General features: G+C 40.7%; 1 protein-coding gene across 1 annotated transcript in view; it reads left to right on the forward strand.

The window, feature by feature from the left end:
* The window catches only part of PRDM6 (PR/SET domain 6), a 118,520-nt gene that overhangs the window by 68,482 nt on the left and 23,582 nt on the right, over positions 1–26,456 (forward strand). Inside the window, exons 4-6 of the mRNA XM_066601909.1 lie at positions 14,471–14,598; positions 22,872–22,996; positions 23,127–23,469. Coding sequence (XP_066458006.1) covers positions 14,471–14,598; positions 22,872–22,996; positions 23,127–23,469 — 596 coding nt within the window. The remainder of the gene's footprint in view (positions 1–14,470; positions 14,599–22,871; positions 22,997–23,126; positions 23,470–26,456) is intronic.

A 26,456-nucleotide genomic window follows, 5' to 3' on the forward strand; every position in this document is an offset into this window, starting at 1 on the left:
TCTCCAGCTATTATCATATCACATGACCTATCATTGTAAAGACAAATCAGATATTGTGTCATTATGCAATTTAAAAAATAGCAGGATTTAGCCAAATTTTCTGTACATTCCTTGTGTAACCTCACAGGATTTGCCTACATTTCAAAATAAGTCAACGCTTGTCTTGCACACAGCCAAACTAGGCCATAGCTAATAGTCCTCATTTTCTAACTACAAAGTACTCAGACTTAAAGGTGTTGGCCAGTAAAATACTATTGTTGACCTATCCTCAGGATAGGTCATCAATAGTTGATCGGCCAGAGTCCGTTGCTTGGGACCCCGACTGATCAACTGAGTGGATGCATGCTGTCAACGCTGCAAATACACAGAGGTCAGAGCAAAACTTCTGCACCAACCTCCGTGTAGTGATTGGTGCTTGTAACTGCAGGCACAGCTCGTGTTGATTTCAATGAGAGCTGTGCCTGCAGTTACAAGTGCTGGAGACTACACAGAGGTCGGTGCGGAGACTTCCGCTCCGACCTCTGTGTATTTGCAAGGCTAACAGCATGCGTCTGCTCAGCTCATCAGTTGGGGTCCCAAGCAACGGACTCTGGCTGATCAACTATTAATGACCTATCCTTATGATAGGTCATCAATAGTATTTCACTGGAAAACCCGATTAAGTAAGCCGACCATATACTGACGTTAGTTGTCAACTAAACATTTGCTCACTTAACAACTATCCCTCCTAACTAGAGATGAGCGAGCATACTCGTCCGAGCTTGATACTCGTTCGAGTATTAGGGTGTTCGAGATGCTCGTTACTCGTAACGAGTACCACACGGTGTTCGAGTTACTTTCATTTTCTTCCCTGAGAAATTTGCGCGCTTTTCTGGCCAATAGAAAGACAGGGAAGGCATTACAACTTCCCCCTGCAACGTTCAAGCCCTATACCACCCCCCTGCAGTGAGTGGCTGGCGAGATTAGGTGTCACTCGAGTATTAAAATCTGCCGGCCCGCGGCTCGCCACAGATGCGTTCTCACTTAGCTGAGGGAAAGTGCTGTTGATGCCAGGGCTGCTATAGGGAGAGTGTTAGGAGTGATTTTAGGCTTCAAGAACCCCAACGGTCCTTCTTCTCTATATGAGCTCAATGGGGCCGGCGGCAGCAGCGCCGACCCCATTGAGAACATATAGAAGACAAATCATTCTTCTCTACCACAGCTGTAACAGCTGTGGCAGAGAAGAACGATGTTTGCCCATTGAATTCAATGGAGCCGGCAATACAGCCGACTCCATTGAAATCAATGGGCTGCCGACGATCGCGGGATGAATTGTCGGGAAGGGCTTAAATATATAAGCCCTTCCCTGCAATTCATCCAGAAAAGTGTTAAACTAAAAAATATATATATACTGACCTGCTACCGGCAGCCGGAGTTCCGCGCGGCCATCCTGCAGTGGGTGTGAAGGGGGTGTGAGTCAGACCTGCCCCCTGATTGGCTCAGCGCTGAGCCAATCAGAGGCAGGTCTCACTCACACCCATTCAGTGGGTGTGAAGGGGGTGTGAGTCAGACCTGCCCCCTGATTGGCTCAGCGCTGAGCCAATCAGGGGGCAGGTCTGACTCACACCCCCTTCACACCCACTGCAGGACGGCCGCGCGGAACTCCGGCTGCCGGGAGCAGGTCAGTATATATATATTTTTTAGTTTAACACTTTTCTGGATGAATTGCAGGGAAGGGCTTATATATTTAAGCCCTTCCCGACAATTCATCCCACACTCGCCCGCAGCGCATTGCTTTCAATGGAGCGGGCTGTATTGCCGGCTCCATTGAATGCAATGCGCTGGACAGCTCCGCCCGATTTTCGGGCACCGGTCACGCGATTTGCGGATGCGCATCCGTCATGCGATCCGCAAATCGCGCGAAAAAACGCCCGTCTGACTAAGGCCTTAGTCAGACGGGCGTTTTTCGCGCGATTTGCGCATGCGTCCGGCGAATTTTTATCGGACACGAGCGCTTTTTATGCGCTCATCCGATAAATTATAGAACAGAAATCGCAGATCGCACCTATCTGCGATCTGCGATTCATGTTCTCTTCTCTATATGCGCTCAATGGGGCCGGCGGCAGCAGCGCCGACCCCATTGAGAACATATAGAAGAGAAATCATTCTTCTCTGCCACAGCTGTAACAGCTGTGGCAGAGAAGAACGATCTTAGCCCATTGAATTCAATGGAGCCAGCAATACACCCGACTCCATTGAAAGCAATGGGCTGCCGACGATCGCGGGATGAATTGTCGGGAAGGGCTTAAATATATAAGCCCTTCCCTGCAATTCATCCCGCGATCGTCGGCAGCCCATTGCTTTCAATGGAGTCGGCTGTATTGCTGGCTCCATTGAATTCAATGGGCTAACATCGTTCTTCTCTGCCACAGCTGTTACTGCTGCGGCAGAGAAGAACGATCTTTATGCTGACAGTGCGGGGGGGGGGGGGGGGGCACTCTTGCCACTATTGTGGCTTAATAGTGGGACCTGGGAACTTGAGATGCAGCCCAACATGTAGCCCCTCACCTGCCCTATCCGTTGCTGTGTCGTTCCCATCACTTTCTTGAATTGCCCCGATTTTCACAAATGAAAACCTTAGCAAGCATCGGCGATATACAAAAATGCTCGGGTCGCCCATTGACTTCAATGGGGTTCGTTACTCAAAACGAACCCTCGAGCATCGCGGAAATTTCGTCCTAAGTAACGAGCACCCGAGCATTTTGGTGCTCGCTCATCTCTACTCCTAACTCCATCATAAACAGGCCCAATCGACATGACTGAGCAAACAGGTATTCTTTTAGATACAGAGAAGAGAATAAGCCAGTGCCAGACCCTTCTACAAGATGCTTATCTCCTATAGGAACAAAGGATCAAGCATGTTAAAATCCATTTGACTGCTTCTTCTTTCTTCTGAGGTCTGCCATCAGGAGAGACTCAAGAGTCTATACATTAGATGGTTGGCCAATCCCACCAAAATTGTTGGGTTGAATGGACTAATATCTAATAGATATGACCAGCATAAGGGTGTCAGTGACATCACATAAGATGATGATGTAGTAAGCAAATAAAGTAAATTCTATTTGTTTTAGTTCTGAGAAGTCAAACCATATTAATTGAATACATCTGCTTGAAGGAAAATATGTTCTTATGAATTTCCAGGTTCTCCAAGATGAGAAAAATATGAAATAATTGTTGCATTTTGCATGTTGCGTTTTGCTAACAGTATATGAATCTTATGACAGGAGTTTTATTGCTTGGAAAGTTTCACTTCATAAACATAAGCTGATAGAGATTTCCATGATTAGTTTTAACCAACTGTTTACTCAAGCCCTCGTGAGAAATGCAGCTTTAAAGAGAGCTTGTTGTGTTGGAAAATACTTTTGCTGTCAATAGAATGCATTTAGGCTTGACATAGTAGAATCTGGAAAATGTATACAGATCATATATTACTACAGATCGTCTACCAGCGGACAGGAAGGGTATTTCCAACTTTGTTACCGTTTTCTACGGCTCCAGTGCAATCTAACACTTCAAAAAATAAAACAACTTTTCTATAGAGGGACTGCCGAACAGAATTCAACCACATTTGTCAGTTTACTGATTGGATGGTGTTATTCAGGCAACTGATATTTAAGCAACTAACATTATTGCAGACCTTTCCTAACTAGCCAACAGCGGCAATTTGAATGATATAATACTGGGGTCACATTTCACAGGACCCCAGTATTATATATAATCAACTAAGAGCGACATATTATGTTCTGTTTGGCCCAACACCACCCCTTTATGGATCCATTTTGTCTAATTGCGTTGGCCAGGGATTCCATAGTTAAGATATAAAGGAAAGGAGACTGAGGACATCCCTGTCTTGTGCTGGTCTTGATCATTAGAGGAGCTGACAGGGACCCATTGACTCGGACCCTAGCAGTGGGTTGGTTATATAGAGACATTACTCGAACTCTCGTTTATACACATTTTTTATTTGAATGTGGCTCACGCTCTAAGTCGAGAACCTCTGTCTTATGGCAATGTTACTTGATCGCTGTATGATTGTATTATATACATGTTTTAGAAAAAAGCTCTCCACAGATTTAGTACTTAAGGCCCTTTTACACACGATGACTTGTCGGGCACAGATGCCTGACAGGTTGTCCCAGAGAATCGCTCTGTGCTTTAACATAGGAACAAGTGTCACTCAGTGAATTGAGGCAGAGCGGGACAGAACATTCGTTGTTCAGTTGGAGTATGCATGGGATGTGGGAATCTGAATAAATTATCGGCTCATGTAAATTTTTTGATGATGCCTGTGTTTTTAAAGGCATTTTTTAAATTCACTTATAGCTTTTTGGCTTTTTTTAATCCTATAGAGAGGTTTATGAGAAAAAAGAGATGAGGGGCTAGACTCAATGCTTATTTTAATTTTGAAAGTAACCATGGGCTCAAAAATGCAGTAAAAGTGAAGAAAAAACACCACCCAAAAATGCATCGTTTGTAGAGCATCTCATATTTTACTATTGACCTGACAAACATCTGAATGTGGCATTTTTAACACAAAAATAAGAGACAAAAACATCTGTGGCAAAAACACTGAGTTTTTGAAAAGAAAGAGTATGTGTGACGACAGCCTAATAGTTGTATAATTGACTAGTGCTGCTATATTTAATTGCAGCTACATAACTTGCAGTCAGATCTATGACTCCAGTATTTATTGCACATTGTTTTTATAAGGGAGATGCTGCTCAGTAAGGTGTACATCACAGTATGGAACATGGCGACTTTCCAGTGCCTTGAAAAATGGCAGGCATGTCAGACTTAACAGCTGGACGAAGAAATATTTCACTTTAATTTGGAAGAATAAAATTTGCTTCTCAGCAGGTCTTTCTTGAACGAGTGTAACATCAAAGAAGGCTGGTCTCACTAGTCAAACTTCATCTGGCTCCAGAAAAATGCTAGATGACTGAACCACCCCAACCTCTTTTTTTCCAGCAACTTTTTTTTGCAAGTAAAAAGTAAAAGATTTAGAGACATGTTCCAAGTCCAGACTGAAGCCAGATAATAGAAAGTTAATCCTCGGTCATTTACTTCTGTCAAGTGAAGACCACCAGTGTGAGCGATTGACCAACTTTGTACTCATGGTCTCTGACAATCTAAAAGATAAGTAAGATTCAGTGTGTGGCAGGAAAGGAAAAACACTTAACAATTAGCAGAAAATAGTGTGTTGTAGAACATAGTCACCGAGGACTTAAAAATGTACATCATGCTGTACTTTCAGATTTGTAGACAAATTTAGTCTTCAAGCACTTGTCTTTCTTGTGATCACCCAAACCTATGAGTTAATCTCCAGATCTTAACAAGTATGATCAGGTTAGGCTAACTCCATCCTACATAGTAACACACGGAACCTTATTATAAATACAAATACCTTATTCACTATCCACCATATTGCTGAATAGATTTGTCCGAAAAAGATCCCCAATATCTTTGCCATGTTGTGTATGAGGCTTATGGTTATATCAAAACCTATAAATGTTGGCTTCATCTAGTTATATTTTATCAGAAATATCCCCTTTCAGAATGTGCCATTAGCAGTAAGGGATCACATGCAATATTACAGGTTAGCCATTTAGATGAAAGGCTGTCTTCTAATGCAAGGACGGTATAAAGTCCATCACAACAGAATATGCCCACCTGTTTTGGCTCATAGAGGGTGGTCCCAATTGGGGGATCCTGCTCCATGGTATGTTCTAATAGAGCATATGCACAGGGGTTCTGTACTTAACACAAGCCCTTTAATTTTAAAAAAATGAACCCGCTCCCATGGAAGTCCCTACTCACACTTTAGCTTAGTATAGAAGCAGGTAAAGGATATTATATTTACTATTATATATGTATATGCATTTACCTGTCCCCATGCCAAGCATTTCTCCTGGTCAGCCGGGCCCTCCCGTAGGCCAAGGCCTCCTGTCCATAGGTAGGGCTGCCCCCCCCCCCATGTGAGGGCCATGATTAGGGTGCATTCACATCGGTGAGTGTGATATTTGAGAAACTCAGACAGATATCACACTTGTAAACCAAGAATTCTTTTCTGCACATTCAATTTTCACAAGTGAAAAAAAATAATAAATTCCAACACACTTGCACGAAAATTGCATTCATCTGTGAGTGCGATGCAATTTTTATGTCTCCCATAGGAAATAATAGTACAGGCAACGATCTTTTCATCTCTGACCTTCGGTCCAACCACAAAATCGCTCATGTGAACAAACAAACTGATATGAATGTGTTCTTGTCACATGTGAGTTCCATCTACCGTATATTGCAATCGGACAGAACTTAGGTGAAAATCGCGTGAATGCACGCTTATTCCTAATTCCACTGCACAATTTTCCTGAGCATGAATATTTATATATATATAGATTGCCGCTGCCTTCGTACTTGAACGGGCTTTCTAGTAATATGGCATATGTACTAGATAAGTCCCAAAGCCTTCATAGGAAACTCTTTAATTAAAACCGAATTAACTATACTTGTTTTTTTATTTTAGTGGGTAATATAGCAGTTTTTATTTAACCATACTAATGCTATCAAACAAATGCTAACTAATTGACAGAAGGACAAAGTGTGCTCATGAACGATCATAAGTCACCAATAACTTTCTACACTGACAACAAGAGAAAAACAATAATGAAGGTTAATACATATGGGTTACATAAAGAGGTTGATAAATGTGTCTGATGTGCTCTTAATAGGGTGTCTTCAGTGAAAGGTTTTCCTTTACAAGAAGCAGAGCTGAGGATGATAATCCAACAAGATGCCAGGTTCAGACAGGGAAGGAGGGGGTGTTTAAATATTTAACACAGAGAAATTCTGTTTATCGAGTTTCCATGGTTACATATATTAGCTTTCACAATTTATATAGTATTGCCTGACAAAATAACTTATAGTGCAAGTTCACAATTGTCCATTTCCTAAAGAGGCAGTTTTATATCACAATCTAAATACTGGAAACCCTTTCACATCGCAGTAAATCATAGTGAGCTTCGATGATTTCATTAAACTCTTTATATAAAATGTAAGTGCCCCCTCTTTAGCCATCTGAGTTGCTTTCAAGGTGAATTAAATAGGCACTGTACTTTAAACAAAGTTGTGCTGATGTGATAGCCAATGTAATAACAAGCAAAAGTGCAAATCACTTTACCTAAAATTACATTTTAGTGCTCAAAAATCACTATCAAGAGCTGGCCACTAGGGGTCTCCCATCCTTCTAATTTGCTGTCCACTGCCTGTTGTTATGAAAATTTCATCTCTAGCAAGAGAGACACCAAGATGGATTAGAGAAAGGTGAGGAGGGTGAGGAAAAACAAAAACGAAAATCCAAAAAATGTCAGGTGTTGAAGGGGTTAATTTTATAAATAGGTTTATTTTGTCATGAAAGAGAGATGAAGCGGAAATGTCATATAAGCTTTTAGAACTTAGTTAAAACTATGATTTTAATGTCTTTGAAACTGTGAGAACTTGAACCCATTAGGCCTCTTTCACACAGGCAACGTGATATCGCCATGAGAAAATCACAGCTGTATCACATCAATAGGCTGTGCGATATTGCTGTGTTTTCCTGCGGCGATATCAGGATTTTGCAGTGCTACAAAATCACACTACTTTGTAGCACTCCTTTTTCAGGATTTTTTTGGGGGGCTTGAAATATAAGCCCTTCCCCTGAAAATATGCCCTAGCTGCATAACAAAAATAAAAAAAAACAAATTTATCACTTAACAGCTACTGTTCACTCCGCCACGTCTTCTCTGGACATCCCCGGCACTAGCTTGTAGTTTTCTCTTAGCGCTTCCTGGTCAGGGGTTCAAATTCCCCACCTCCAGGAAGTGCTGGCTGTGATTGGTTCTCGAGTGCCGCGGCTCAGCGAATCAGAGCCAGCGCTTGATTAACTAATCACAGCCATTCAATATAACCTGTGCAGTAATAGAGGGACATTGCAAATGTAATCTACTAAATTTGTGCATTATACAGGTCATTGGATGTAGCCATGGCAACCAGAATGGTGGTTGTATTCATAGAATGAGTTAGAGGTGAATTAATGACTAAACAATGCTACTCATAAAAAGTTTAGAACTCTTTTAACTTCGCAAAACTAATATTTTGTTAGTCATGGGAAGAAATTCAAGAGTGGAGTTGTGCAGTAAATTCGTCTTTATACAGTGCTTAATACATGAAACCTATATCTAGGTCATAACAGATTTATTTCATTATTACTGTGTTATTCACATTGGAAATGATGCCAGATGATGTTAATTCAAACTGTTCTTGGTATGTCCATTCATGGAGGTACAGACAGTTTTTGAAAGGGGCAGTTGGAAATATTTTGCAGATCATTGAATATCTTCTCTAACTTCTACTAGAGTTAAGATAGCAACAGGCACAATCTTTCACACTCTAATTTTAGACTGTCTCCAATCAGGGATTACCATATCTATTAGCCGAACATCAAAGTACTGGATGTTTATTTACAAAGTGATCAGTAACTCCAACATAAGAAGCTAGCTCTGGTGATCCTCCAGAAGATACTTGTCAAAAGCTGTCATGATAATACAAGTGCAGCCTGTGAATTGACTGTTGTCTGCATACCAGTATATCAATCTTGTAATATAATAGTACTGGTCATTAACAGGAGGGAGGAGGTTATTAGATATAGGGTTCTGAAATGTTTCAGATAAGCCTCATTTTACTTGAGTTGGTTGATGTACATACGGTATTAGAGGGAGTAAAAAGTAAAATAGATGTAAATGACAGTTCTCAGTATCTCAGTATGCCACAACATCTGCATGAGTAATCTATCTGTTTACCTGTCTGTTCCATGGTCAGATTTTCTCAGGAAGTATTCCATAAATTAACATTTCCCCCAAAGCCTTTACCATACTACTTTTTATTCTGTCTAAATCTGCATTTGCACTGTTCAATAATCCTTACAAATAATTTGTTTCCAATCTATCGTATTGATAATTGGCCATGGTAAATGAAAACATGATCAAACCAAGGCCGCTTTCACATGGCCGAGAAAAACGAGATTGTACGAGATTTGCATGTTGCGAGATGCGCAAATCTTGCACAAATATAAACCTTTACATGAGTGCCATGTCCTATCTTTGGGTGTTCTCTTAGAACGCCTATTGTTTTCAATGGGGCCAGAAAAACATCACACGGTGTGCGAGATACAGAAGAGTGTGATGCGATGTGAAGTTTGCTCATTGGTTGTTTAAAAATTCCTTCTGAAAAACGGCCTTTAAACATAAAATACTTGTCTGCTGAAAGTTTGTCTTCTGTCCTTGACTCCCACAAACATGCTAATTCAGCTCATCACAGTGTGTATTATTTTTTCGGAGGGAGAAAGTGATAAGGATTATTTATTATGATGATAAAGCAAAAAAGACTAAAAAAATCCAACACAGCTTTGCATCTCCTCTTTTTTACATGAGAAAGAATGGCCAAAAGAACTGCTGGTGCTCCTAGTCATTAGATTGTCAATATATCCCACAATGGCGTAAGGTGGCAAGCTGGCAGACAAATGTGTATATCTAGTTTAAAGCAAACCTAACTTTGTAGAGAACTTCAGAACGAGCTGCTTGTCTGTACAGAGGAATAACATTACTTCTGGCCATTGTATGTCTTGTATCCTGTATTTTTTCTCATTTCCCCCCTTTGCAGAGTATACTTCCTAATCTTAATTCTCTCAGGAGTGGGGGGCTTTATTTGCAGTACTAGGTTGTATAAACATTACAGAAAGCTGCAAATTCTTGTCTCTGCCTGTAACACATACAGAGAGACATGGCATATCATCATGCTGGGCACTGCAGCAGTACTGAGCAGTGGAGATGTGATTTCAGTAGCTAAAACACCATGAACACTTACTATTAGCTGTACACAGTGTGTGTGAGTCTCTCCTCTTCACCATACCCTTTGTTGTCAATACACTTTAATGAGAATGATAACTCATCGCCATCCTTCACTTCCTGTTCTGCCATCTTTCCATCTCCAATGACACGCTTGACAACAGAGTTAGTAGGGAGGGAGACCCCTAGTGGCCAGGAGTTTAAGGTGATTTTTCTGCACCGAGCCATCGTTTTAGGTAAATAAATCATTTTGCTAGTTATCACACCAGCTATTATTCAAGCAAGTTGTTTGAAAGATTAGTGATCATTTAAGCCGTTGCCTGGCTGGAATGAATATGTGTATTTGAGTGTAAATATATCTTGTTGTTGGAGAACTCTTCTCCTTCCACTATCTAGGTTTTAGCAGTTTACAAAACATCAAGCCATGTTCTCAGTAAAACTATATCTCCAGCTCCTAAATAAAGTCCATGTGCCACATTACGTCTTCTGGTAAGTTATCGATTGAGCAGAAAGAATTTAAAATAGGAGTAAAATCAGATTATCCAATATTCAGTTAGCAGTCTTCTAATGGCATGTTCTAGAAGCTTTTACAAATCATACATAAATAAATGTTAGAATTGCTCATACCGAAGCTTACATATCATGTAGTTGCTTTAATGCAATACTGTACTTATGTAAGAAAACAATTAGCTACTTTCCATGAACTTTCTTGTATTACATTACCGTGACTTGGGGTTATTGCACCATATTTATCACAGGGTAGCTGCAAAAGAGTTAACATTTATAATACCCCTCAGCTAAACCTCAGAAATACCCTGATCATATAAAGAAAATCTAAAAGTCAATGTTATTATAACATCTAATTAAATGTATATGTGATGTTGCTGATTTAAGGAGATTTCGAGATGAATATTTACAACATATGTGAACTTTTGACTATAGGATAGGAGGGCAGATACCACCCATACACTAACACTTCATACGAACATATGTTGATTTTCAGTGTTTTATTGTAGGAAATCTTGGATAGCACATCGTATTAAAAAAAATAGTAGACTATCACATAAGCATGAGAATGATGATATTCATTATGTTTTTGCACTACCCTATTTATTCTTTGGAAGGAGACGCTATGGATATGGTTAGAGATGAGCGAGCACCCAAATGCTCGAGTCCGCGTTATTAGAGTTGAGCTTTTCGTAAAATTCGAGAGCTCTACTCGAGTAACGAACCCCATTGACTACAATGGGAGACTCGAGCATCTTTGTATGTGGGACGCCGGGTGCCAAGCTCTTTTTTTTCCCTAGGTTCGTCTCTCTCTCCCCTGCCTACCAGACAAAAAATTTGCCAATGACACGCGCTGCGTCGCAGCAGGTAGGGGCCAAAAACTGGGGCAGGGGTCGAACACAGCATGATGCTCATTCGAGTAACGAGCACCATCGAGTATGCTAATACTTAAATGAGCATCAAGCTCGGCAGAGTAAGTTCTCTCAACTCTAGATATGGTCACTAGCACCTTGGCTATAAAGCCAATCATATATTATCAGATTCGGATACTCTATTCTGTGGCCTGAGCAACAGGATGCAAGTCTAGTTTGACTGTAGACATTGATATAGCTGATCATTGAGGTTGCTGATGGTCGCGTTGCAGGCTGGACACAGTAGATCAAAGTTAACAGAATTGTCTGATTTTGGCAGGATTGGACAACATTCTAGGGTGTATGAGAACCTTATGACTGTTCTCTCTCAGCAAATGATGCAGGAAAGAAGGATCAGACATGTTGAAATGCTTTGTTTTCACCGTAGATAAGTCTTTACTAATAGGGTCTGACAGCGGCTTACCTCTCTCCTCATTGCAGACTTGCAGGGGAGTCTGTTGGCTGAAAGAGCATTTGTCTGGCAGCTGTCTTATGTGTAGGGTTATCTTAAAAGGTTTGTCCGCTTCTTATTGCTTTTTACAGTTTTTATTTATTTAGTTACAGAATAGAAAATCCTACACTTTTGTAATATACTTGTATTTGACATTCTGCTCACATCCCTTTCTTCTAGCATTGCAGTGGCCCCTATCTACACAGAAGAATAGTATAATCCATGGACTGGTCTGTCCATAGTAATGGCCGTCAGCAGAGGCGTAACTTGAAGCTCCTGGGCCCCGATGCAAAACTTGTAACAGGGCCCCCAACTATAATGCTTTACTCATAGTACTGAGTTCCCTATATGGAGAAGAGAGGCCTTATGGGCCCCCTTAGGCTCCTGGGGCCGGGTGCATCTCCTGCATCCTCTATAGTTACGTCCCTGGCCGTCAGTCATGCGACCCACCAAACATAACATTTGACCCCTGTTTTTCGACTCTGCATATAAAAAGTGAATAGTAGATTATTGAGGAGCAAGACTCACACAGTATTACTAGCTGCTGCATCCCATCATGTCTATCTATGTCTATGGAGGAGCAGCTCTTATATTCTGCACCATCTTCTCTGGAGACAGTTGTATGGCTTGTTTGAGCAGTTAACTTTCTTAACAAAAACTGTTAAAGAAAACACAGACACAACTGTCTCCAGGGGATGTTGTCAAGTTGTTGTTAACCCCTTAACGCTCCAGGTTGTACATTTGCGTCATGGAGGTTTGTATGGACGGGGATCAGGGGTCGATCCTGCTCCATACAATGTGGGTGCTGACTGTTTCTTTCATCTGACATTCGCCCACAACAGCTCAGATCAGCACCATTGATGATCTGTGCTATTAACCCTTTAAATGCTGCTGTCAATTTTAACAGCGGCATTTGAATGCTCTGATTGATGTTTAGGGGTTCCAAACGGCCCACCATGATGAGAACATGGAGTGTTGTGCGGTTCCCATGGAAGCTGGGGGCCTTCTGAAAGCCCCCAGGGCTGCCATTGCAGATTGCCTATCAAGCCATGGCTGTGGCTGTCAGTTTGCAGTATAATGTATGTTATTACATCATACTTAAGGAGGGATCAAACCATCGCAAGTTCTTGTCCTCTATGAGGACTAAAAAAATGTAAAAATCAGTTTAAAAAAGCTTTATTATAAAAAAAATTAAAGGTAATAAAAGTTTAAAAACCCAGATTTTGCCATATTTATAATAAAAAAATGTAAATAAAAAAAACAAAAACATATTTTGTATCGCTACATCCACAAAAGTATTCTGATCTATCAAAGTAGTCTATTATTTACCCTGCACAGTGAACGTCGTCAGAAAAAAACTTCACCAGGATTGTGCTTTTATGATCACCTGGTCTCCAAGAATAAAATGTAATAAAAGGTGATGAAAAAGTCATAGGTATCCAAAATATAAACAGGATGTCCCACAAAAAATGGGCCCTCGCACAACTATGTCGACTGAAAAATAAAAAAGCTATGGCTGTCAGAAGATGGCGGCAGAGAATAATTACATTTTTTTACAAAGATATGTATTTCTTAAAAGTAGTACAGCAAAAAAAAAAAACTATATTAATTTGATATCGTAGTAATCATACTGAACCGTAGAATAAAGTTAGCATGTCATTTTTGCAGCAGTGTATATGCCGTAGAAACAAGACCCTCCCCCCTCCAAAGATTGCAGACTTTCATTTTTTTCCATTTTCACTCCACTTTAAATTTTTGTAAATGTTTTTCAGTACATTATATATACTTTAAATAGTATTATTGAAAAATACAACTCATCCCACAAAAAACAAGCCCTCAGACAGCCATGTTGTTGGAAAAAATAAGAGTTATGATTTGTTAAAAGTGAGCAGGAAAAAACGAAAATGGAAAAAAAATATCCGTGCCCTTAAGGGGTTAATAGGGTCAAAAGAAAACCGCCGCACAGAGGAGATGATGAGGAAAAATATAGGAGCTGCTTCTCCACGGACACTGACATTCATGATGACACTGCAGGTAGTAATACTATGTAAGTTCTGCCCCTCAGTTCTTTGTATTACCAAACACAAGGTCCAAAGACCCAACTGTGTATCCAAGTTTGATCCAAGACTACTAGTACAGTAAATCTTATTTTCTACTAATTCTTGCATGAATTGTATATGTTCTTGGTTTACATGGGTGCTTTAAATCATCTTATTAGAATAGGAGTGGGAAAATTCCTCGAGCAGCGCACCAAGAAGATCTTTCAGTAAACATATATTCCGTGCTAAAACTAAAATGTTTCTGTCACCAAGGTAGCATTTTCAATGTCTTTGCCATCCATTTATGAATTCCTCATTAACTCAGAGGGCTCGCCTGGCAGCTCATTATATAGCCAGTAAGCCAAAAATATTGTGTGGGAAGCACAGGGACATTTGGGATGTTGTGTTTAATGCACTGAAGATTGGATTGATAAGACAGGATAAATTGATAGGACATCACAGTGTGTTTCTCTGTTAAGTCAAACGACTCTCAAGATTCACAAATAATCTGGTGATAAAAGACAGAGTACTACGTTCCTATAAAAGATATATTGAGGCACTAGTGGCAAACTGGTAAATGATTGCTTGCTCTTAATGTAGATAAATAACATATTGAACCTGCAACCTCTTCCCCTCTAGATATATGACCAAGATGGGACACTGCAGCACTTTATTGATGGAGGAGAACCCAGTAAGTCAAGCTGGATGAGGTACGTCCGATGCGCCAGGCACTGCGGGGAACAGAATTTGACAGTAGTTCAGTACAGGTAATGTGCTCAAATTTTTGAATTGCATTCAATTCAATAATTCATTTTGAGAAAAGAAGATACTACAAACACAGATGCTTCCAGTTAGGAAGAACGTAGGAATGAAAACAATGTATATACCACACAGCATGTTTGCTAGACTTCAAAAAAAGATAGTTTAAGGAGCAGTTATAATAACCAAGACTGGAAAATTCATTTTGGTGGAATCTTCCCTCATCTTCCATCATTCCAACTTATACTTACTAGGGATATACACTGGCTAAGATACAAAGAGTAATTATCAAAAGGGTGGCCCATCACTGGAAAGCTGTGTCTGTAGTACTGCATGGAGCCTGGTCAATTGAGGTATCCAGATGGGGAACTGCTCTTTCCTGTGGCTTTCTGATGCTTCTAATAGAAATGGGATTTTTGGAGAGGACCCCTCTTCCATGGTGTTCATATGTCCTATGAGAATGTACAATCAGGCAAGTCCACTGCTTAAGCGAAGCTTAATACAAGGATCAAGCTAATTTCATTATCACCCTAATTCCACCAAAATTTCACTGATATTACTAATGTCTAAATTGCAAAAAGTAGGTATGCCGTGGAGATATGGAATGTAATTTCGAAGCATTTAACTATATAAAAATTTTTGAAATATATAAGACGATTTGGCCATTTTAATGAACTTAGCTGGGCTAAGGAAAATCTAACTTAGTTTATATAAGAAAACAATTGGTTGTCACCTTGGAGAAATTTATAGTACATAATATCAAAGGAATTGGCCACCTTGTATTTAAGAAGTCCAAGACAGTGTATGATGGGTATTTGGGCAATTAACTACTGTATATACTAATTCTGCTGTTTTCTTCTATTCTCTGCACAGCACTGCTGCTCCATTCTAGAAAGGGCCACCAATGGAAGAGGACGTGACATAATCCCTTCTATCAGTGCCTCCCATTGAGACATTCTGCACCTAGCCGTTTTTTTCCTAGAGCAGATTTATATATATATATTAGTGCTGTACGTTGCCCAAACACCCATTATAAATTATCTTTAACATCTATAGAGGACCTGTCAATAGATAAAGCCAGCAAAATTAGCTGCATGGCTTTGCAAATGTGGCCCCACTTAACTCTATCCCTGTTTTTTCTTTCTATACTCACCTTTGCATGGATGGTCTCTTCTTAGGTCCAGCTCCCAGCGTTTTCAATATGTGAAGCGGGCAGTCCCCACCACTCACTCTCAGTAGGTAACATTAGACTCGATTGACAGTTTGATGTCACCCATTAAGAGTTAGTGGTTGCGACTGCCCACATGACAGCACTCGAAGCTGGACTTAAGTAGAGCCTATACAGGTGAATAAAGGTAATTGTGAAAAAAAGGGACATAGTCAGCAGATCAACGTTTGCAGAGCTATGCAGCCAGCCCTGCTGACTGTATTCCACAACAGGACCTCTCTAATAGTAATGTAGAAATATAGCCTATGTAATAGTGTAGGTATGTATTTTTTGCAGTATACCACCTTTTATATGACATCTGGTATTGTACAGAACAAGCACTTGTATCTCTTGTGTCTCCTATCTCCTCATAGACAGTAAGCTCTTGTGAGCAGGGCCTTCACTCCTATTGTTGGAATTGTTAGTTTGTAACTCTGTAAAGCCTGATTTTGTCTGTACGTGTTCCCTCCGATTTGTCAAATGCTGAGAATTATGTTGGCGCTATATAAAGATTATTATTAATAATATAATTTTCTTTATTCTACATATAATACATTCAGCAAGCACTAGATGTAATATAACATCTATTACATACTTTGCTAGACTTGCAGTTCTGAGTACCATAGTTTGGCACTCTCCTATATAAGGCTCTGTTCATATCTGTAGTTATAGTACACTTTTTGTAAAAAAAAAAATAAATTATCACCTAGAAGAAATTGTCTTTTTGCTGCAAAACTCATCCTGCAGTTACATCTCAGGCAGATATGCAAATGCTTAGAGTTATGGTATTAGATGAAGTCTTGCCACCTGAGGCCCTAAAAGTGGTTCCACCCTTGGCCTATAAAAAGGCTCTCAGAGGCTACTTGTGTGTAGTGGACCTTTGTTTCCATTTTTCTAGAGCTTGTTTACCACTAGACATGTCTCTACAATGCCATCGCATAGATTTCACCAAGTTACCAAAGTTTGAGATGGGGGTGCATTAATGGAATACAAGAAGCTGGATGGTTGTATTGATGAATTGCCCGCCACCTGGGCCATTCTGACTAGATTGTTTGGGGGTTTTGGGCCGAGCGGATGTGTAATTGCATGCACACTAGGCAACCTCTCTTCGGACACCCTCAGCAGACAACCAGTAGAGAGGATCATGTGATTGTCCGATAAGCACGAGCAGCTCCAACTTTTTCATTATCTGCCATCCAGAGACAGGTGGCACCACCATTACAGGCCCCTGTGTTTGTCTGAACCATTTCCAGCTGCTTGACTGAAGGACATTTAGTCTCAAGATGCCCATAACATGTACTGCCTTTGACACCCACGCACTGTCACCTCTGTCTGCAGTACTGTCGTGAACAACGAAACTGGACTGCTATGGAGTGGAACCGGGTTGTCTTCAGTGAGGAATCCAGGTTTAGTTTGTACACTGACAATGGTTGTCTTCGTGTCTGGAGATCTGCCTTTGCTGTGGAGCAGCACACTGCCCCCACTGCTGGTGTGACGGTCTGGGAGACCATCACATATGACAGTCCGTCACCCCTAGCAGTGGTACGAGGGACAATAACAGCTCAGCGACATGTTCAGGACATCCTGCAGCCACATGTTTAGCCTCTCATAGTAGGGCTTCCAAGAGGCATTTTCCAGCAGGACAATGCTTGACTGCACACATCATGAATGCCATCAGAATTCTCCACAACATTGTCACACTTCCGTGGCTGTCCGGTTGGCAGATTTATCAGCAACAGAACATGTATGGGACCATCTGGGACACCAACTTTGACAGCCTATGAGTTTGCACGATCTAGAGGCTCAGTTACAGCAAATATGGACTGATATGCCACAGGATACCATACTGTATGCCTCTGTGCCCACCCGTATCCCATCTTACATCCAAGCTAGAGGTGGCCCAACGGTGTACTAGAGCCTCCCTTCAAGTGTTCAGATAAACTATCTTTTCCCTCACATATTGTAATAACTTACTTATTTCAACGTTACAATGACATACTAAGTTTCATTCGATTCGGACAACTCCTTCCAGGTGCTTGATTTTTTTTTTTTTTTACAATGCATGACTCTCCTAATAATGGGCCCCCTCATGCTCCAGGGACTGCAACCTCTGTATCTACTATAGTTATGCCAATAATAACACTACATGCAAAGGTCTTTTTCTATGCGATTACTGCTAAATTACATAGGTCTTCACATACCTTTACACACAATGTTCGTGAGGGTCACTTGTACATACAGAGAATTTACTTTTAGAGCTGTCAGCACAGCTTTAGCCAGGGAAAGTGAAGAACAGTTTTGAGGTTTTAGGCCATATGGAGTACAGTAAATATAATAATGGAGACCCACTGTTACGCTTGACAAATGTCCTGAAATATGTTACTCCTATGTTGACAGTGTAATTCATTCAGGCAGACTTACATTCTGGAAGCTAAAAATAATGTCTACTAAGGAAACATGTAGTTACAAGAATTGAAAATAAAAACAGTTACATGCATCAGACATTTTAATAGCAATTTTTAAATCCAGATGAGATGTTAACAGCTCGGTACAGTATAGTTTCAGTTGTTTCAGCTTTCAGCGCAATGAACCATGAAAATTAAATAAACTCTTCTCAGTCACCAAAGAGCGGAGAGCCTAAGGGAACGAACACTTAAGGCATCAGCCTATTTTTGCATTGTCCAAAGTTGTCCTTTTCACAAAAAGTCAGCTGGTTTGAATTGACTATGTTATGATGTCTAATATCTAAATGGAATTTTCTTCAAAGAACTTTGTGATTGATTGACCCTCGGTTGAACGTTTTGTTTTTATTTTGAGGCTGACAATAATGTCCGTTGGCATGTGTTCTACTTCAACAGCGTTAGGACGCCATGAAGCTATCTTTATGAGTCATCCAACCACAATACTAAATACATGTCAGCAAAGGAAATATTATCCGAAACGAGAAAAATCCCTTTGATGTACTTCAGCATGCAGAGAGTTGTGCGAGTTTTGGAAGCATTATCCGCTTGGAAGAAATGGTCTATGCTTACACTATTTTTCGGTCTACCCTCAGAGACCACCCATCGGCTGAAAACAGTTCTGCTCTTTCAGCAGCAAACTGTGTCATTTGGTTTTTTAGTGCGTTCACTGCTACTTCTCTTTGTTTATTTTACGGAGAGCCAAAGTGAAAGATGAAATGTTTGGAATGGTAAAGTACAGAGAAGACTTGATTTTTCTCAAGTTTTAGAACTTACTATTGATTTTTTTTTTCTAAATCTCCGACAAAATGATTTTCATTGCTGCAGTGGAGTAGAGAAAATTGTGAATTATAGGGAAGGTGGAAGTTTAAATACGGAAAACAAAACACGCCGAGATGAGAGCTTCTGTCAGATATTCATAGAAAGCTGTAGAAATGTTCTGCTTAGCCAGCAGTGCCCTCCTGAGACAAAATGGCTGTAAATAGAGAGAATAACAAGATAAATGGAAGTTTTGCAGCTGCAAGTAAAATATTGAAGATCTGCACTTTTCTATTGATCTTTATGATTCCGTTGCCAAGAGGCAGTTTGTGGTGACAAAATAAGTTGACAAGTGCATATCTCACTACAATGAAAAATGCAGGGAAGGGTTCCCATATGTCGGCAGTGTTACACTACAACCAAATTGCTTTGCTACAAATATCTCTCTCCAAAAAGTAATGCTAAGTGATATAACATGCTTATGTTATAATAAAGAATACTTCAGGTTAATGTTGCAAGGATATTATTTTATTATGTAGAAAGTAGGTCTGCAAGGGGGCATCACCCATTTCATTTATAGAGTTTTTGAAGTAACTTGCTCATCACATGGTGATGTAAGAGGCATCACAGGGGTTAAAGGGGCTGTTTTAGAATCGGCACTACATGCATCCATGGGTTGCGCCTGATATTGCAGCTCAACTCCATTACAGTAAATAGGGCTGATCTGCAATTCCAGAAACAGCCTGTGAGCAGATGAGGCACTGTTTTTGAAAAAAAGCTGCCATGTTTTTCTAATCCTGGACAACCCCTTCAAGTATCTTGAATATATCCAGCCTCTGACTGGCCAACAGGGGATCAGTTGAATCCCCCGGAGGGTCCTGAGCCTGGGAGTCTACCTATTTCTGCCTGCTTCATTCTTCATATATTTCAGTGGAAACAGGGCCACATGCAAACACAGCAACATTTCTATTGAAGTGTATGTGAATACAGCAGTGGGGGAAATTGTGAACGGGGATCAGGTAACATTTGCATGTAACTGCACAGTGGGTCACCAGAATGAATTTTACTTGTGGGCTCTGGGCACTCCAGTCCAATACTGGCCTTATCCAAGACTGTCAACAGTTATTTAAGGCCTTGTTCATGAAAGTGTTGATAGAACACAGTGCTTAAATGGACATTAAAATGTCACACAACTTTTTTTCATCTAACAGTCTATCATCAACCTTTAATATACTTGCATTAATTATTTTTTTATTTTACTAATGAAAATCAAGTTTGAAGTGCCTGCCACTAGGGGTCTCCCTTCCAGCAGCTTTGCAATTTACTGCCTGTTGTTAGGCATTTGGCTTCTCTAGTAACAGGGACATGGGGACACTGCTAGTTACTACATGCAGCAAACAAGTGGGCATGTGCAGCGTTCGAGGAGCGGGCCCATAGCCTAGGAGACAGCGGGGTAGAATTTGGGCCTTGTCACAGGGCTCTACAGTCTTCCACCTTGAGGGTAGCATGGGACCAGTCCACGTCACCGCTGGGGAAAACTTGCACAGGGGCAACCCAATACAAGGTTTGCCTTTAACAGTCTTTTGTCACGGGTGATACCACCGTTCCTTTCTCTGGGGCAAATCTGGATGATGAAATAAGTGGTCCACACACACTGGGAAGTTTTAAATAGCAAAGCCGGGAATGGTCGGCAGTGATCGTTTACTTGCGGAATTATTTACAGTCCAATCAAAGTTATAGACTCATGCTAGCAGGAAAATGGTGCAAAATCACAAAGTGTTGAGACAGGGAGGAAATGACAGGATAGCAGAAGAAGCTACAGTCCTAGTTATCTGTAGGGTTATGTTCCCAATACAAACTCCTTTACACTCGCCAGTTCTCTACCATTCGGCACTCACATTTGGCAGGCAGGCACTCCACACTGCATGGCGATTCCCCTCTCTCTCCTCTCCTCAGTGGTTCAGCATACCTTTCAGCCTCCTCCATTCCAAACCACACAGAACTGATGGTGTCTGTGTGGCTCATTTGTAGTTCCACAAACGCTCCTTACTCTTGCAAGTCCAGAACAGAAGACCTTGCACAACACCTTGCATTCACATATAAGAAACACAATCATGTGACAAACAAGATACATTTTTCAGACATCTCACATACCGGACAGTTAACCCATTCAGTGCTACAGCTATGCAATACACATCATGTTCACTCAACATAAAAGACACTGACAACACATAGGCACGAGACAAATGCACGCATACATTATGGAGGGGCCCCTTAAACTCCGGGTCACTAGACATTCATATTCTGCCATGCTGCTGATTGGAGCAGGGTTATGCAAGGTAGCATGGGAGATGTGGGAAAGGAAGTACCAGCCTGTATAGAGCTGGCAGAATGGCAGGCTTAGGGCAAACCCCCACCTGTAAGTGGATTGCGAACAGCAGGGCAGCTGAAAATATGAACATCTACATAGAAAACTGCATTGATAGAGTTCAAACCAACTGCAAACAACAGCAAAACAGCATCCAATGGAGACCTGGTACACTTTGATGTACATAAATTAGTGCAGAAAAGCATGCAGGTGTAACTAATAGCAACCAATCTGATTTTGACTTCTATTTTGTTCAAAGCAGCTGAAATGCAGTCAGCGATCAGATTGGTTGGTCAACATCTCAGTTTTTTTTAAAATCTGGTTTACTAATTAATGCTTGAAGTCAATAACTCCCTATATGAGGAATAAAATGTGCTGGACTTCCAGTTCAAATTTGTTAAAGTATTTTCTTATTGAATGTTAGGTTTTAATGACTAGTGATTTCAATATTGTATTTGTCAAGGCTCATTCAGGCCTCCCTCACACAGGTGTTTCGAAAAACGCTGCGTTTTTTAAACGCTGTGTTTAGTGCAGTTTCAGCCCGGTTAGTGTTATGTCAGTATTTTGGCTGTGTTTTCAGCTGAAAATGCAGCCGAGGATGCTGAAAAAAAAATCAATACTCACCTAGTTGGCGCTGTCCGGGTCCCTGCCGCTGCTTCCGGAGCTCCTGGCACTTGTCAGCGTCAACAGAGGATCTTTTGCCAGTGATGGGGTTTGAAGACCCTGCCTCCAGTGAGAGATTGCTCTGATTGGCTGAGCCTGCTGAGTGTTAGCGGGCTGAGCCAATCACAGCCAGCGCTGGATGCACTAATCACAGCCATTCATTGAATGCATCCAGCGCTGGCTCTGATTGGCTTGTTTTATACCCCCAGTTAACTCTTAGTCCTGCCTTCAAATATCAACTAAAGAACTATGAGTCAAACTGATTGCCAAAGGTTTGCTCTTATTAATCCTATTAATAAGATTGTAGCTAGATTGAAGGCCATTTAAGGGGTTTTCTAGTCTAATGCTATTGAGCACATATCCTGAGGTTAGGTCATCATTAGTAAATGAGTCTGTGTTTGCTGCCTGGGACCCCCACAGACCTGCTGATTTGAAGGTAAGTGCTGCAAGTCAGAAGGCTCAAAATGTTGTTAAGTCAGCTGTGGCACAGTATGGTGGTACAACTTTTTCCTCTCCAAATGAGTTGCACTACTATACCAGGCCACTTCTGAAGGACAATGTTTTGAGTCTGATCAGTGGGGGTCCTGAGTGGGGGGTCTGCAATTGAGGATAAGTCATCAATAGCACTGGACCAGAAAATCCTTAAAGGTTCCTGATCTGCATTGTGTAACATTTATATATCCTATTTTTAATTTTAGATGATAAAAATGGTATTGTCTATACCTTGATGCTGTGTCTTCAATAGAAAAGTGTTTTCTTCTGTTTTAGAGCTGATTGAAGGAAGTAAATAGATCAAGTATGATTGATTTTCTGTTATTTTACCAGATCAAGCATATTCTACAGAGCTTGTATTGACATTCCCAGGGGCACAGAACTATTGGTGTGGTACAATGACAGCTACACGTCGTTCTTTGGGATTCCATTACAATGCATCGCTCAGGATGAAAACTGTAAGACATTCATTATACTGTCATAGACTAGATGATTTTTCCTTAAACTGAATTAATTAGAGGATGATATTTTTTATAGCATTGTACGACTGCTGTATTTTAACAGTAAAATATCTTTTATGTCTTGCAGTGAACGTTCCATCACCTGTTATTGAAGCCATGTCCAGACAAGACACTCTACAACCCTTCAACAAAAATGGCAAGTTGCCTTCTTCTACATTGCAGCGGTCCATAGTTTTTCCACAGACTCCATGCAATAGAACCTATTCTCTCCTGGATAAATCTGGGCCTCTCGACACAGGATATAACCAGATTAATGCCAAAAACCAACGAATTCTTGCCAGCCCAACCTCAACAAGCCAACTCAACTCAGAATTCAGTGACTGGCATCTATGGAAATGTGGACAATGCTTTAAGACTTTTACCCAAAGGATTCTACTACAGATGCACGTATGCACCCAGAATCCAGACAGGTAAAACAAGATGACATGAGCAATGTCCTAAAGGTTGTTTAGTCTTTTTTTGGGTTACAGAGAAGCAATTTCTGACATGTTTACAAAAAGCTACGCTTCCCAATTCCCTGAGAATATTTACCTAGGCCTACGATTTCTGCATTTTGATGGTCTCTTGCTGTTGTGTTGTTCTTCAGATCTCAGAAGCCTATATGACAATATGTCATTTGCTTGACAATAAAAGCATTCGCTAGGACAAATATACCATAGTCATACAAAGACAGACAACAGGCCAATGACAAGGTTGAGTATGATTTTGAAGAACAGCACACAGATCTTGTCCTGCTATAATAAACTGTAGGAATCAGAAATTTAGCAGAGGGTATTTCACCAGAATAGGATTTTTCTTTTTTTTGGGGGGTGTAAATATAATTTAACATTGTTTACCTTAAGTTATACAATATGAAAACTATCAAAAAATTTAAACATGGTATCCATTTGACTATTAATGTAGGTTTTTAAGTTAAAGTCCTCAGTGGTTTAATGTTTCTTAATTTGACTGATGAGTTTAGATGAACCATTGCTTTAGGCTACAGTTTCTGAGTGGCACATTGTGCCCTTTTTTTGAGAACAGGATGCTTTACCCATATTCAGATGCCATGCTGTGGCCCATACTGGAAGTCGTATTTAAAACAGTACAATGCCTTTAATGATGGTTGAGTCAGACATCCTGATTGGGGGAAATGCAAAAAGAAATTATAAGATAAATATATTATAAAACACTGTATGGGTTTCTTTTTGATGGACTAAAGTAATCTAATGAGAGGAAAGGTGAAGAATGCACATATTTAGATCTCATTATATAGGACTAGATGTAAAGACGTGTAGGGTTCGCAGTCAACCGAAAACCATGGTAAAACCGTATGTCAGCATAGTTTTTGACAGAATTGTGTGTCTATATCCTAATGAGAACTCATTTGCATCTGCATGTTAGATATTCTGAGGAAGTGCAATTCTGAACCTACATAGACACTATGTACAAACAGCATGAAGGCAAACTTTGAAAATTCCACTTTTGTTGAATTCAGCCAAATATTTAAAGAGAACATGTCAACTCGCAACACCATAAACTGTTGTGGTGCTGTTAGAGGAGGTGACAGGGTCATGGTGATGTATTTTTCATACTCACTAATTCTCCCCATCCTGCGATGTTACCAGTCAAGTTTGCACAGTGCGAAAATCTGACTCTTTTCATATTGGCATGCGCGCTCGATCTCCCGTAGACTTCTATAGGAAAGCGCACGCATGGCAATCTTAAGATAGACAAATTTTCATGTCATGTGTGGTCTTCACTGGGTGACAGCGTGGGATTGAGAAGGTAGGTGAGTATATCACACGGCTGCCTGTCACCTCCCCTAACAGCACCATAACTTAGTTTATGGTGCTGCTGGGATGTGACAAATTCCCATTAACTCACCTGAGGTCCAACTCCAAAATTTTACCTGGCATTGGAAATAATCACATTTCTTGCCAATTGAATTACAAAAATCCTCCTTGATCATATTGATATGTCCTGTGTGTGCAATGATAACAAAATTTACAATGTGGGTAGACCCTCAGAATAATTTTTTCTGGTGGGCTCACTTAAGAAACCTAGGTCCGACACTGGCTGTATTTTACCTATTTTGAACAGTTCTTATTCTAGGTGTAACACTCTGATCTTCACACAGGGCTGCTAAACTGTAAACAATATAAAACACCCATGGTGAATGAAGCCTTGTTCTTAATGATCAACAACTATTCCAATTGTTCCCATAAATCAATAGCTCAAGTGAAAATTAGCTTTGTAATATACACTACAACCACCAGTCCGGTGCTGTCAGGAAAAATGTGATATGCAAATTGGATGTGTGAGCATCAGATATAAAGACTAATATCACATAGGCATATCCCAGTACAGAAACAATCAGAATGTCAGGAGGTGTAGAGTTAACAGACAGGATGTGGTGGTGGGATGTCACCTGAGCAAGCAATCAGCATGGGACATTGCAGTGCTTTTGGACCTTCCAAAATCCACTGTTGGCAATGTTGTTTGAAAATGGAAAACATCTGGTGTGTGCAGTGCAGCCACATTCGTGGAGACCTCCTAAACTGACATAACATGGATAACAAAGCTTTGTATGAGCTGTGAAGATATCACGCACATCATCTGCTGAAAACACTCGCTTAGGAAGTCTCACGGGCCATTGCAACATCCATTAGCACCAGAACCATCCATAGGGAACTGCATATAAAGTGTTAACATGGATGAGCGACTGTATACAAGACCAACATCACAGAATTGAATGCACAGACCTACGATGGTGTTTGGAGCATTGTTCTTGGACTGTAAATGAGTAGAAATAGATGTTATGGAAAGCTGAATCACAGCACACTCTCTTCCAATTGGATGGCCCCATTTGGCTGTGACGGTTGCCCGGAGAGCGGTTTCTACATGACCGTATCATCCCAACAGTGAGTTTTGTTCTGTGGGGTTTTTCTGCTGGGAAGGACAAGAGCCATTGGTTATAGTGAAGTCTACCCTCAATGCCAATGGGTACACAGACATTCCGGACAATGTGGCATTACCTACTGTGTGGCAATACTTTGGTATAGCTCCAAGTCTCTACCGAACACCATGTCATACAACAGGCAATGTTGAAGCTTGGTTTGAAGACCAGAATATCTGCAAACTTTATTGTCCCATCAAGCATCCTTGGGATGAACTTGAATGCCCGTGACCTCCTGCACTCTGAGCAGCAGCCCTACCTATTGAGCTATTCAGCATGCTGGATAGCAAACCTGGCTCTGTTCCCTCCTTCCTTGAGTGTTTATTGTGCTCAGTATCTCAGCCTACAACATGCTCCTACCTTTACCTGCGCTCCCTACAAAAGATTGTTCCTCTGTACCAGACCTTGGCTATACCACCTGACTATTCTTCTGCCTGAACCCGCTGTACTGCACCACCA

Source organism: Eleutherodactylus coqui, chromosome 5, assembly GCF_035609145.1.
Source record: "Eleutherodactylus coqui strain aEleCoq1 chromosome 5, aEleCoq1.hap1, whole genome shotgun sequence".
Taxonomy (NCBI): Eukaryota; Metazoa; Chordata; class Amphibia; order Anura; family Eleutherodactylidae; genus Eleutherodactylus; species Eleutherodactylus coqui.